The sequence below is a fragment of the Tachypleus tridentatus genome, chromosome 8 (genome assembly GCF_004210375.1).
Source record: "Tachypleus tridentatus isolate NWPU-2018 chromosome 8, ASM421037v1, whole genome shotgun sequence".
NCBI classification, from domain to species: domain Eukaryota; kingdom Metazoa; phylum Arthropoda; class Merostomata; order Xiphosura; family Limulidae; genus Tachypleus; species Tachypleus tridentatus.
In genome coordinates, this window is record NC_134832.1 from 129,762,521 (window position 1) to 129,777,765 (window position 15,245).

At 34.8% G+C, this 15,245-nt stretch overlaps 1 protein-coding gene across 3 annotated transcripts in view; it reads left to right on the forward strand.

Moving 5' to 3' along the window:
* Positions 1-971: 971 nt before the first annotated feature.
* LOC143223484 (actin-binding protein WASF3-like) overlaps positions 972-15,245 on the forward strand; it is a 50,372-nt gene continuing 36,098 nt past the window's right edge. For 2 of the 3 annotated variants that reach the window (XM_076451530.1, XM_076451533.1), the window contains exons 1-3: positions 972-1,155; positions 6,739-7,057; positions 13,419-13,572. In XM_076451530.1, the coding sequence (XP_076307645.1) occupies positions 6,760-7,057; positions 13,419-13,572 (452 nt within the window). In that variant the 5' untranslated portion in view covers positions 972-1,155; positions 6,739-6,759. Of the gene's footprint in view, positions 1,156-5,033; positions 5,159-6,738; positions 7,058-13,418; positions 13,573-15,245 lie in introns of all 3 variants that reach the window. The other variant, XM_076451532.1, reaches the window with a different exon arrangement.

The window sequence follows — 15,245 nt, forward strand, 5'->3', positions numbered from 1 at the left end:
TCTTTTTTTTTATATATAGATTAAATGGGAAAGGCCAAAATTATGTAACATGTCATTACGTACAGATAACATATTATTAGCATGGGCCCGGCATGGTCAAGCGCGTTAAGGCGTGCGACTCGTAATCCGAGGGTCGCGAGTTCGCATCCCCGTCGCATCTTTGGTGCGACGATCTTCTTAATGCAGATATCTTCGTCACACTAAACATGCTCGCCGTGTCAGCCATGGGGGCGTTACCGATTTACGGTCAATCCCACCATTTCTTGGTAAAAGAGTAACCCAAGAGTTAGCGGTGGGTGGTGATGACTAGCTGTCTTCCCTCTAGTCTTACACTGCTAAATTAGGGACGGCTAGCACAGATTGCCTTCGAGTAGCTTTGTGCGAAATTCAAAAAAAATTATTAGCATTTTAAAAATTGTGAACCTCCTAGTGGTTCAGTAGCAAATCTGATAACTTATAATGCTAAAATGAAATTTCGATACACATGGTGGGAAAAGCACAGAAGGCCCATTAATAATTATTACTTTGCGCTTAACAACAAACAAACAAATAGAACTGATTGTTTGTTTTTTTAATTTCGCTCATTATAACGCCCCCACGGCTGAAAGGGCGAGCATGTTTGGCGCTACGAGGATGTGAAATAAAATTGTAAATACAAACCTTTTATTATGACAAAAATATAATTACATCTTAGTGATAAATGCAGATAACATAATCGTAGGATACGCAGAATTTTGAAAGCAATAATATAGATTTGAAGTGGGAGCCTCAAGCATTATTTATTTAAGAAATAATAACTTAAATTTAGAATTTTTATTTGTATATTTTAGAGTTTGGAATATGATTTTTTTTTCTATTTTAATAAACAAACAAACCGTAGATTATTGATTGACATTTCTTGTAGAAATTAACTACATTTCAATTAGTAATTTCCCTAGCGGTATAGCGAGAAGCATAAATTGTTTCGTCTCAGTCATTATCAAATCTGAGACTATCATCTTTCGTAAAGGCAATAGCATCAGTGGTGAATTTATTTTGTGTTGTAACAAATCAGAATTATTGTACTGCATTGTTTATTCTTAAAATAATATTTCAAGTTTAAATTACCTTCAATTATCAGAAAATGTTTATATATGCTTACCATTTGTCACTTTGGTAAGTTTGACTAACAGATTTTCCGCATGCTTTTTTTTCCGTATTTAGTGGTAACATTTGTTTTGACTAGTTAGACTTGTCACACTGTCAGTTATTTTAAAAAGAATTTACTTTAAAATCTGTGTGTAAGCTCAGTACTTTATTAGCAAGAAAACTAGGTCAGGCCAGAGTGATTTGAATAAAAGATTAATTAAATACCTTTTACCTTCATGATATTATTAATGAATTATATTGTTGATATTACGTTGAATGCTTTTTTTAGCACATTTAAAAAACAAAGTAAAAGACTATGGTTTGTCGTATAATCTGAATTTATTTACTTTTTATGTGAGAGAAATAATTGTTTATTAATAAATGTTAATATTATACATAGTGAATAAAGTTTTCACCTGCACAGTTGAAATTTGTAGCAGCCTTATTCTCCATTATTTATTATAAACACATAATAGGCCAAATTCAAATTAGTATGCAATTGTGTAGAAGGATAAAGAAGATGGGTTAGAAGTAGTGGTAAATTAAGCACTGAACGATTGTTAGCTAGACATTAGTCAAGTATGATTGTTTTAATAAATGAATAACTGTAAACTGTACAGGGAACTTATTATGCCAGCTGTGGACTGCTACCAAGTGACTATTACTTTGCAAGGAAAGTTTTTTTGTGTCTGATACATATCGTGAATAGGAATAGAATACATGTTAAGCTTGTAAATTCAGATATTACAACGTTTTAATTATGTCTCTCTCTCTTGAAAATAAAAATATTGGAATACTACAAAATATCATAGTTTAATCAGTAACATAAACAAAATACTGTTAAGTAATATCCAGTTGAAGAATGCTTACCCATGGTAGTGAAGAAAACCAAAATACCTTTGATATTGTCATTTATAAGGTCCAGTATGGCAAGGTGTGTTAAGGCATTTGACTTGTAATCTGAGGGTCGCGGGTTTGAATCTCTGTTGCACCAGACATGCACACCCTTTTACCCATGGGGGCATTATAATTTGATGGTCAATCCCACTATTCATTGGTAAAAGAGTAGCTCAAGAGTTGGTGGTGGGTGGTGATGACTGTCTGCTTTCTCTCTAGTCTTGCACTGCAAAATTAGGGATGACTAGCGCAGATAGCCCTCGTGTAGCTTTGTGTGAAAGTCAAAAAGAAACCAATTGTTTATAATTTACAAGGAATATTTTTGGCTTTTATGTATTATAACAGTTTCATTGTAAAATAGTAACAATTTCTTCACTCATATTTTTTATTTGATTATTTTTTATACAAATAGTAAGTGAAGCAAGACCAGACTTTGTTTGAAAACTTGCCACAACTTCAAAACTTTTAATTTAACTATGTAACTTTGGCTCAACTTTAGCAAGCTTGATACAAGAAATTAAGAAAACAAACCATTAAAAAAAAAAGGAAAAGAAAACTTCAAAATTCAGTCGCAAATCTGTTTGTGGATGCAATGCTCACAAATGTTTAGATTAATTATAATTTGTGTCACTTCTAAGTTTTAAAGCAATATCAAAAGATTTTCTATGTTTTGGAGTGTGTGATGTATGAGTTGCACACACTTGTTTTCCATCTTGCTCCCAGTTTCTTCAATTTTGTGTCTGACTTTTGCTTCAATCAATGTTCCTTTTCTAGGTCCTTTGCATCTTTTCTTTATGACGTGTTTTCTTGGGGGTATTTCTTATACACTGATACATTGAACTGATGTAAATTTTTATCAGCAATTTTTTCTCATTTAGTTTCTTGCCTTTGTAACCACAGAGTTTCTCCAGATTACTCATAATATGGTCCAGTCATTTTCAATGGGGTCAGTAGCATTTTAGTTTCAGGTTACATTCTTGAGGCCTGTTGTTCCACTACTCTATGGACATTTGTTCATTACTTGACTCTTCCACTGTGGCTATATTGTGACTTCCTTTCTCCTTTAGGGGTAGTCTCATTTTGGGGGATTGATTTTAGCTGCTCATTTCAGTCTCAACCCACACTATATTTTTTAAAGGGGCAGGCTCAGTCAGCTTTCATTTTGTGACATGAAGGTTTTTATACTTGGACTCTTTTGTCTCTTTCTTGAGTCTTTTTGAGGACTTATCCCTTGTTCCTCTTGGATAGGCTTATATGTGTACTCTTTTTGTGGTTTCCCCTGGCATGTTAGTTCAGGTATCTTCAGAGAGAAACTATTTTATCATCCCTTGTGGTCGTGATGGCTTACAATCCCACATGACCATGGACATCTCTTTCCCTCTCCTCATCCAAACTTGGATCTATATGGAGTATTTCAAGGTTTGTAAGTTGGTCTGTATACTCCTTGTGCTTACCATATGTGGGTTTCTATGTCCATGGTGAGTACAGTATCGGTGACACTTTATATTGGCTTTCCACTTGATGACAACAAATTATACAACTGCATTTTTCCATTGCATCTGTTGTGGTGTGGTGCAGTTCTGGTTACTGGATCCATTTCCAGCATCTGGTTCTCCAGGGTTGAGGTTTCTTTGTTGCTATCGTACAGGCTTGCCATCATAACCTATCTGGTCTTATGTTCCATTTAGTCACCTCTGTTGTTTTTTTTTCCTCCATCCAACTTGTCCCTATGACCTTTTTTTTTTTTTCTGGCTCTAGACATTCTCATTCAGTTGTCAATCTATCATGTCTCAAATGCTCGGACCCTGATAGTGGTTTGACTATTCCACTTCTGCATGGATTCTTTCTATTGAGTGGTTTCTCTATTCTTTAGAATTTTCAGTGTACTGTTCCAACTATGATTACTCCATCATCACTGTGTTTTCACTTCCTATGTTTGGTAATTAATCCTGAATTTTCAAAGGTTAACATAGGATCAGACAGTGGAGAAGGTCAAAATAATGAAAAAATAGGTGTAAAGAGCATTATTGTGTGAACAAGGTATAAATGTAGTTTTGATGTTATTAATATACAAGAAGTATAAGAAATAAAATTGATTACCTTAAAGCACTGATCAAAACAGAGTATTTTGATATAATGGGAATAGCTAAAACCTGGCTAAATGAAGACAGACTTTATGACAGGAATATCTTTTAAATACAAGGTTATAAGCTGTTTAACAGGGATAAAGTATTATACTAATAAATGGGGGATGTGTGGCTATATATAAAATGTAAGTTAAACCCTGTTCAAGTTGTGGACATCAAGGTACTTCTCTGTTATATCCCTGCAACTGTTACTCTTAAAACCAACATTTAAAAAACAATTATATTACTGTTTTGTTTTTACTAGTTTGTCTTCACCCAAAAGTAAATGATGAAACAGGTTAAATACATTGTTTTATTAAGTAAGTGTAATCTAAAAACTAGTTAGTCTCTCTGTGTTTTAAGAATTAACTTGTTTATTTAAATTTTGATCCATTGATTTAAATTCAATCTATTGTTATAGGTTGGTTATTGTATAAATCAGGCTAAATACATTGTATTATTAACATTATGTATACATCAAAGACTAGTTATGGTCAATTATAATAGTTTTATTTGTATGTTTTATATAATTAAAGATACTTTACTACTTTAGTAAGAAGACAAACTGGTGATAAAAATAACATTATGTAACACAGATTTTGTTCCTGGATAGTATGTGTTATTTCTTAATTACTTATGTTTTAAAAGTACAGGAAATAGCCATTATTCCCTTCAAACTTTGGTTTTGTGACCTGGATAATGAAATTTAGAAATTAACTTATTTTTTATGTAATAATGGACAAATTTGCACATTTTCATTTACATAAGGTCTGAATAAGACAACATATGAATCAAGATTTACATGTATTTATACTAAAATTATACAATGATATGAACAAAGGAATGATCAATAATTATTTAAATTTCTTGATAACATTACAGTTTTGGGTGTTGCTGGCTATGAGGAAGATGGTACTGTCTTGCAAAATAGTGGGTGAATGAATGGCAGTTGGCTTTTATTTATAATAAATGTAGTGTAGTGCATGTAGAATGCTACATTTTGAAATGTAAGTATAATTTTGGAAAGAATTATTTTGAAAGTGCTATGGGAAAAAAAAAAGATCTTGATGTGTTGGTCAGTTTCTTAAGCTATCCAAGCAATGTGCTGTTGGTGATGACAGTGCAAATTGTATTTTAGTTTTTATCTTCAGAAATATTTAACAGCATTTTCCAAACTGAACAGTAAACTTGCAGTGGACCTGGCATGTTCTGGTGGTTAAGGCACTCGAGTTATAATCTGAAGGTCATGGGTTCGAATCCCTGCTTCACCCAACATGTATCCATTGACATTTTCACCTTTCCCTGTCATAACTTTGACTCCATCAGTACCAAGTCCCATTTCTTTTCATTCATGATACTTGAAAGTTCTTCATGAAATGCTCTGTGAACTGCATAAAAAGTGAGTTGAGCCTCAATGATTCTGAGTCCAAAATTCTACTGAACACAACAAATTTCTTAACTCTAATATCAGTGCTTTCTTCATATAAAATATACACATATAGAGATTTCAACAGTTTATTATCAAATTTTTTATGAATAACTAACTAAATTTACTCTGGCATTTCAAGTGTATTTTGTCAAGTAATTTTAGCAGACTCCCATATTTGGCAATTGCAATACTCTCTTTTGCTAACACGAACACAATTTGAAGTGCAAGTAAAATGCTACTTTTTTTTTTTATATAGATTACATTTTGTACAACTTTCTGAAATCTGTGAATCATAGTCTTGGCCAGTACTGTAGTCTTATAGTCATTACTGTGAGCATGACACATTAGTGTGCTAGTTCTGAACTTTATGTTGGCTTTACCCATTGAATTTTGCTTCTTAAGCATCATACAAAGTTTGAATGTCATGATTTTTTTTTCTCAGTTATAATCTTGCCATTCAAAATATCTTAACCAACCACCTTTAAAATTACACATGGATATCACATAAAATTCAGAATACCTGTATTGGGGAAATTTAACATGCCATCTTTGTGGGGTGGCTCAAGCTCTTTACCTCAAAAAAGACATTGAATTATTAGAAAGGGTTCAGAGAAGAACTATAAGAATAATATCTGGGATGGAAAGGTTATCATATGAAAAGATCTCTGAACCTGTTTTCTCTCAAAAAAAGAATAAAAGGAGGATCTAATTGAAGTGTTTAAGATTATTAAGAGAATTGATAGTGGTGATGTATCCTTGTTTTTCATAGTTGATGTTGATAATGGTAAGACAAATACAAGTTTTAGCAGAGAAATCATCTTTGGCTCTGATACATTGAGCTTCTTTTGAATCAAAAGGATAGCTGTTTCTAGGATTGACAATTCTGTCTCTAACTGTATTGAAAAATAATTTAAAATGACACTGTTAGATAATTTTTACTTTAATTTTTCTATACACGTTTTTTTTTTCCTTGTGATCATACCTGAAATAAGTAGGTGTATTAGATTTAAGTAGTAAATTACTTGTTTTTGCTCACATCTTTTTTCTCTGGTAAAGCCAAATCCATAAAATGCTCTTGAGAATAGAATCCTGTATTTGATTTTATAAGTAAACTTTTTGCTAGAACTTGCTGATGTAAATATTTTTTTTTCCCCTAAGATTTTATTTAGGACAAGAGAGATGCCACTGCTCCAGCACCTTATTAAACCTGTCCATATTAGTCGTGGAAACCTTAATTTGGAAGATAAGGGTCTACCAACTGTAGCTTTACATGTAGAGAATGAACTAGAATGGGTTACAAATGGTACTTTGTCGAATATTATTCGCCAACTGTCATCTCTGTCCAAGCATGCAGATAATATGTTTAGTACCCTTCTTAGGGAAGCATCTCTACTTGTGGAACGATCAAACGAGTTACAAGCACGAATAGACAAATTGGCTGTGAAGGTGACCCAGTTAGACTCCAGTGTGGAGGAAGGTAGGTTCAGGAAAGCTTATAAGTTAAGATAGAATAGGTATACGTAGGAAGTGCAGTATATATTTTTTAAGTCATTTGTATTTGAAATCTTTAAGGCTACCAGACAAAGCACGAGACAGGAATTAAGGAATATCTACTATGTACATGATTATTTAAACCATTATAATGTGTCAGACTTGATGAGGATTACAGAGTGTTATGTGTACAGTCTTAGCTTTTCATTTTTGTTCTGTCTGTAATTCACCTAAGCTTCTATTTTTATTAGAACAGCTGCTATCTAGACTCAGTGTTTTAAATGTATCTTTTTTTTTACAATTGGAATATGTTTAATTTGAAATTAGTATAATATCTCTCTTAAAATGAATAAAACCAATGTTATAGCAAAGTGATAGAGGTATTATTGAGAACATCAATTTTAAAGGAGTTTGAATAGGCATATCACAAAATCAAATGGCATCCATAGCCAATATACAATTGCAATGGAAAGGAATGTATCAAAACTACATTTTTACATTGTTTGATGCTTTGTAGTCAGTGTGATGCCAACAAAAAGTGATTGCTTTTGGGAATGGTATGTCACGACCATTTGTGATTCAGAATATTAATATAATCAGATTGTGCTCATACCAGAGATTTATAATTTCTAAAACTGGACATTTGCTATATTAATGGCATTGGAGAACAGAGGAAGAATGATCAATTTGAGGCACAACCACCACCTGGGAAGAGACCTGCAACAAGTCTTCCCAAGCCACTGTAGGCAAAGTGTAAAACCTTGTAATGGTGAGAATCCATGAACAAAAAGGCCAGTAGCAAAAGTCATTGGTATGAGCCAGGCAACAGTACTTAACATAATCAAGAAGGTTTTCCATCTAGAAAGCAAGTTGCTCTCATAAAACATCAAAGCTATGTGTCGCATATATCAAGCAATTGGAAAATGACATGAGTAATCTTGCTATTTTATATAAAGGTGCACTGGGAAAGATGCTGGATACAGTAACTAGTAACTATGGATTTGTACTTTATTGGACATTTGAAACAATTGCTGAGAAACTAGTCCTTGTACACTAAATGTTCTATAGAATAGAGGAATGGGTGTTCTTTGAAGTTGACAGTCAAATGACTGGACTTTTTGCTGTGGACAATTATTAAGATGCATGATTATTAGATCGAGCATGTCTTGACATAACGACATGAAATGTCATAATGTGGTGATTCTCTTTAGTGTGGATTTCTGTACATGGTGGGGGGACCTCCGAGGGCAGTGACTCTCAACCTGTGTGCTGAGGCACACTGGTGTGCCGTGAGAGATTGGCAGGTGTGCCGCAGAGTTTTTGAAACACATTCAACTTTCTTGGGATTTTACAAGCAAGTCAAATGCATCAGTTAATAAAAGCTACTATAGAGACACTCTGAAACCTTCCAAAACATTTGATGGTTTTCATTGTACTCAAGCACTGAGAAGTTCACACTTAAATTTCATTCTCGACTGCAACGGTTCAAGTGTTAGTTTAATTGTGGCACAACAAGTGCTTTGTACATCATAAATGATGCATTAAACAATCAAACTATTTTCTGGAACATGTTCTTACTCTGTGGTAAGCCACAGCTACTACGCTGTAGGTAGGAATTTTATATCAACTGCAGAACTTTGTGCTTATCGTGTATGAATTAGCTTTATCATTTATCCATGGAAAAATATTTAAGTAAGTCTGGTGCTGCAAAGGAGAATGTGTTGAATCAACAGAAATTACAAAAACAAATACATTGAATACGGCTTTATCGCTTTGGAATCGGAACATTCTCAATTACCATTCTGCCTACTCTGTAATGCAGCTTTATCGAACTAGGCACTTGTTCCTAGCAAACTGAAGAGAGACTTGGAAACAAAACATTCAGCTGTGAAGGATAAACCAAAAGAATACTTTGAGAATCTCGTGGCTCAACAACACGAACAATCAAGAAAACTTGTGAACTACATAAAGCTGCCCAAAAAAGGATTGATTGCAATTTATAAGGTTACTCAATTGTTGGCAAAAAACAAAAGTGCATACGGAGGCCGAATCATTCATTATGCTAGCGTTAGCAATCATAGTTGAAACTTTGCTTGGAACAGATGTCGCCAAAAAGGTCAAGCAAGTTCCACTGTTCATTGACACAATTTTTCGCAGAATTGTAGACTTGTCATAGGATTTGAATGATCAAATTTGTGAACACTTCGAAGTGCCTGGAGATGAATTGTCTCTGCTATGGTCTCTTCAAGTTGATGAATCTACTGACGTTAGTGGAAAAGCTCAAGTTCTGGCTTTTGTTCGATTCATAAAAGGTGGAAAAATCGTAAATTAATACTCATTTTGCAAAGATTTAAAAAGTACAGTAAAAGGCCAAGACATTTTCAAGTTGGTGAATAAAAACATTTTGCTCTTCAAATTACATTGGAATAACTGTCAGCATTTGCACTGATGGCTGTCCTTCAATGCAAGGAAAAAAGAAGGAAATCGTCACTTTGGTGTGCCAACAAAATTCAAACATTAGGATTGTTCACTGCATGATTCACAGAGAGGCACTTGCTACCAAATCTTTGCTGAAAGATTTGCAGTCTGTTATGAATCAAGTTATTCAAGTGGTGAATTTCATCAAGTCTCAGTCACTTCAATCTCGATTTTCTCTCCTCTGTGAGGCGATGGATTCAGACTACAAATAGCTACTGTATCACACTGAAGTTCGATGGCTTTCAAAAGGAAAGGTGTTAAAGTGTCTTGTCCAACTAAAAATCGAAATAATTTCTTTCTTGAATTTTCTTTTCATGATGAGGTCTGGTGGCTGAAGGTTCAATTTCAATGTCAATGTGCAGATGACATTAATATTGCTTGCTTTGGCTGTGATTTTTGTTCTAAGGCTTTTAACACTTGCTGTATAATGTGTGTCTAAAAAAATCGTTACGGCTTTCCAGGTGTGGCGCGAAAATTTTTGGATTGTCGTAGGGTGCCACAAGTCAGAAAAGGTTGAGAACCACTGTTCTAGGGAAGGTTCTTTCAGTTTACCTCTTCTGGAATATAAACATCCACCCACGTGTTTGCTGTGCATGGTGACCCTTGAAGGGGAGGAGAGGATCCTGGTGGCTGAGGAGTTCAACCTTAACACCACTTTGACTTTGAATTCCTGTATACAATCAGCCTTGGGGTAAGCCTCTTAGAATCAGTCGGCTGGTTCACTTGGGCTAGGGTCAACCAAGTACCAGTGTTGGATGTTCTCAACAGGTGTTGTAGACATTGTATCTGATGCTGGTGTTTGGGTATTGTGCTCATAAAACCCTGGTGTTGTTGTGGTGTCTTTGTTTGGCCTTGTAGTGCATCCCCTTGAAGAGCTCCTTGATGGGTGGGGTCAGTGGTTGCTGAAACGCTCCGTTTTTAATTATTGATTCCCCAAATAGAAACTTAAATAAAATAGCAAAAACAAGTCCATAGGTAAATGACCACATCTTGAAGATTCTGAGCAGCAATATTTAACATCTGTAACACCTGTACCTCATTTTCTTATATTGCATTCTCTTTCAGACAAACCTTTAGGGCAAATGTCTCCATTTTTGTTATTCAGAAGGGACTAAAGGGACTTGCTGGCTCTCCAAAGTCAGTCAAAAAGATTTACTCATGTGATATATTGGTGGAAACATCCACATCTAAACACAGTGAACTCCTCTTACATTGAAAGGCTATTGGGGATATACCGATTGAGGTCATACCCCATGGTACTTTGAATTCATCACAAGGAGTTATTGTTGAGAGGGATTTGAAGAACATTCCCGAGTTAGAGATTCTCTCTGGTTTCTGCAGTGATGCATATCTTCACTTGCAAAGATGGAATTATGATCCCAACCAGTGTCCTAATTTTAACATTTACATCATTGCATTCACCTGCCACAATGAAGGCAAGTTATCTTAATTGCAAGGTATGTCCATACATCCAAACCCTCTCAGATGTTTCCAGTCTCAGTGGTTCGATCACTCAAAGACATCATGTTGTGGTTCCTTAATGTGTGCTTGTTGCAGTGGCAATGACCACAATTCTTATCAGTATGGAACAGACCTTAGTTTTTTTTTATTGCAACAGCTCTCACTTATCCTATGTTTGTTCTTGCCCTGAGTGGTTGGAATAAAAAGAGGAGGAACTTTAAGATGATTCTAAACATTCTTTACCCTGAGGTTCAAATATTACTGTCCACCATTTTATTTTGGACATAAGCTGCTGCACTTTGTTCCACAACTACAGTGGGGGTGCAGACAAATCTCTCTATTCCTCCAAAAGAATTATTCCCAACCATATGAAAAGTCTTTTGACCTCCAAGGTTAATAAAGTTGATAAATCATTGTCAACACCCATCTCTATCCCTAACATTCATTCCACGAAACCCCAAGATCCACTTCCTTGGCCACTTTGATACAATGGAACTGTCAATGTTTACATTCTAATCGGGGTGGCATCAAAGCACTGATTGCTTCCTACTATCCTGTATGTCTTTCCTTACAGGAAATAGTTCTGAAACCTGCCAATACAGTCACCTTTATTTGTACAGAAATTACAGGTTGTGTGATGGTTGAGTGCATGAAGGGGTGGCACTGTTTTTTGATCAGCATGTGCCACTTGACACATTCTTGGAGACCATAGCCATCTGTATTTCCTCGGGTCTTATCATCACTGTTTGTTCTCTCTACCTGTCTCCTGAAGAGACCTATGATCAATCAGACCTTGATACTCGGTTGAAAAGTTGCCATCTCCCTTTTTAATTTTGGAGGACGTTAATGGACATAATCCCCTCTGGGGAGGTATTGATATTGATGGGAGGGGACCACTCCATAAAGCGTATGCTCTCAGATCACAGCCTTTCTCTCTCAAATATTAGTTCTTATACTTATTTTCATGCACCTAGTCAGTCCTTTACTACTATTGATTTCTCAATTTGCTCCCCTTCACTTTTCTCCCACTTTTCATGGAGGGTTGATAATAACCCACAAGGCAATAATAATTTTCCTGGAAAGGATGTCAAGATTTCTTCAAACACCACCCAGTTGCTTTGACAAGTTGTTTTAAGACCTTAGAGAGGATGGTTAATACTCATCTTGTTTGGTTTTCTGAATCAAACAACCTCCTATTGCCCATGACAGGGTTCTAACATAGACCACCTGATTTGACTTGAAATGTCAATCAGAGAAGCCTTTTTCAAATGATACTATCTTGTATCAATATTATTTAACCGTGTGAAGACTTATGATACTATATGGAGGTATGGCATTTTGCAAGACATACATTTATATGGGTTGAGTGGTCATTTACTCATTTTTATTAAAAGTATTTTAATGGACAGGTGATTACAAGTTCGTGTGGGTTCAACACTTTCCCATTCTTTTCTACAAGAACTTGGAGCCCTTCTTGGCTATGTTTTTAGTGTCACACTTTTTAGTATAAAGATTAATGCCATCACTGAACAACTCCCTCTTACTGTTGCAAACGGGCTTTATGTCGACGACTTTCACATCTCATATCAGTCATCGAACATGAGGTATATTAAGCAGCAACTACAGACTGCCCTCAGTCATTTACTGAAGTGAACCACAGCAAACGGTTTTAACTTCTCTCTCTCTAAAATGTTTTGATGCACATTTGCCACCAACAGGGTGTTCACCCTGATCCTGAACTCTGTATAGGTGAAGTTGTTCTACCTGTGATCCCTGAGACAAAGTCCTTGAGGCCTATCTTTGACTGTTAGCTGACCTTTATACCATAAATTAAGCAACTTCAGATCAAATGTACAAGAGCACTGAACATCCTCCATGTCCTCTCTTCCACCACTTGGGAATCAGATCAATGTTCTATGCTAAGGATATATTGTGCTCTTATTTGATCAAAACTAGACTATAGGTCACTTTAAAACCTGAATTACTTTACTTTCTGAAAATGGCTGTGACATAAAAAAACTCGAAACCAGGACTGGAAAGACCAACTTCAGGTGACTAAAGCTGATATTTGGACTTGCATGTTAATCATCCTGGTGAGTTATAATAATTACAGTTTATCTACAGAAAGTCCTTTACAACTTGTATTACTGTAGTTTCTCTCTTACTGCTGTAAACTAGATGTAAAAATTGGATTTAGTCACTAATAATTTGAATTTAAAAGGTTTTGTTTGCTAAAAATCTACAATTATATATAAAAATATTAGATTTTTATTTAAAAAACATTTTATGGAAGAATGTTGAAATGTAGTGTATATAAGGTAGAAAGTATTCAGTTAAGTTTAAGAATGTTTTTACAAATATTTAAAACTATTTAAAACACTTTAAATAGGTTCTTTTGTTCATTATAGTATCACTCCAGGATATCCACTTGAGAAAGGCATTTAAGAGTAGCTTAATATATGATCAAGAAGTTGTAGCACGTGATACCATCCCTGTGGCTATGAATGAAACATATGAGGAATGTGCTAAACCACCCCCTTTGGATAAATTAAATCCATATAGGTAAGTCACTTTGTTCTTTTTAGTGAGAATACAGATATTAACTCCATGTGCAAAGGTGGAGTCAAAGTTTGAATGTCAGATACTTTATGAGGTTACATTTAAAAGTTAACTTATTTTTGGTGTATTTCATTAGACTTGACATAAATACTCAGTTTAAAATTCAGATTTAACACAACTTTTATTTGTAAATTAAAAAGGAAATATTTAAGTAAGTTTTCAATCTTCGTTTCACTGTGTCACGTCATACCTCTCTGGTCTGAATTATCTCCCCCTTATTTTTAGGTTTATTTCATTCATTGTGTTGATTTTTAGGATATATATTCATTACTTAGAAACACCAACTAGAGATATTAACAAACCTGAACTTAAAACAAGAATTTCTGATCTTTTGTATTTTCTGAGATATCAGTAAATTAGTAACACCCACTGTAAAAAAATCTTTCCATCTGTTTGTGCTTTTGAAATTACTTTCATACATATTGTAACTTGTCAGTGGTACATGCTTGGAAAGTCAAGTCAATAAAAATAGTTTTGAGGCAACTTGTTTTACCGTTTGAATTATTTTTGTGTTTACAAATGTATATTTGAAAGCTGTATGAATTATGTTTTGGACAATTAACATAGTGTTAGATAAAATCTTAGTGAAGTGTGTTCCTGAGTCTAAGTAGATCCATAATAAGTAGTAAATGGTAAAGTTTTTATTCTTATGTTTATGTACTCGGTTATTGATATATGTTGTTGTAAGCTATATTTTTTAATGTTGTAATTTGTTAGCTAAAGGGTGTATGACACCTAGAAAATACCTTTGGGGGTATTTTTCTCTATGATTATAATTGCCCCTTTATGCTGGTGAAACTCAAACTTGCTCTTCATTGGTCTGGCAGTACATCAGTCAGACCCAATGATATTCATTATGACATGCTGCACCATTTCTATCCTGCCTCTCTTGCTATTATTCTGGTTGTATTTAACTGGATCTGGTAGGAGAATATTTTTCCTTATGCTTGGCACCATGCTATTGTACTTCCTTTTCCTAAGTTTTTGAAGAATCCCAATATTCCTTCAAACTGTTATTCAGTTGCTTTAACAGGCTGTCTCTGCAAGATCTAAGAGAAAATGGTAAATGCTCATCTTGTTTGGTTCCTTGAATCAAACAACCTCTTCTCACCCACCCAGTGTGGGTTCCAGTGACAGCACTTCACCATGGACCACCTGATTTGACTTGAAACATCAGTCAGGGAAGCTTTTCTCAAGTGACAACTTGTTTCTGTATTGTTTTACCTTGAAAAAGCTTATGATATAATGTGGAGGTATGGCAAGACCTCCATTCATACAGGTTGCATGTCCATATACCCATTTTTTAGTAAACACGTTTTCATTAACCAAGGGTTCCAAGTTCATGTGAGTTTGATACTTTCCTATTCTTTCCCACAGGAACTTGGAGTTCCTCAGGGCTGTGTCTTGAGTTTTACACTTTTTATTATAAAGATTAATACCATCAGTGGATGACTGACATGTTTCGCATCACTCGTTTAGTGTAAGGTTTATTGAATGGCAGCCAAAGACTGCCCTCAATCACTTACTGAAGTGAACCACAGCAAATGGTTTTACCTTTTCTCACTCCAAAACTATTTGCATGCACTTCTGCTGCCAATGGGTTATTCACCCTGATC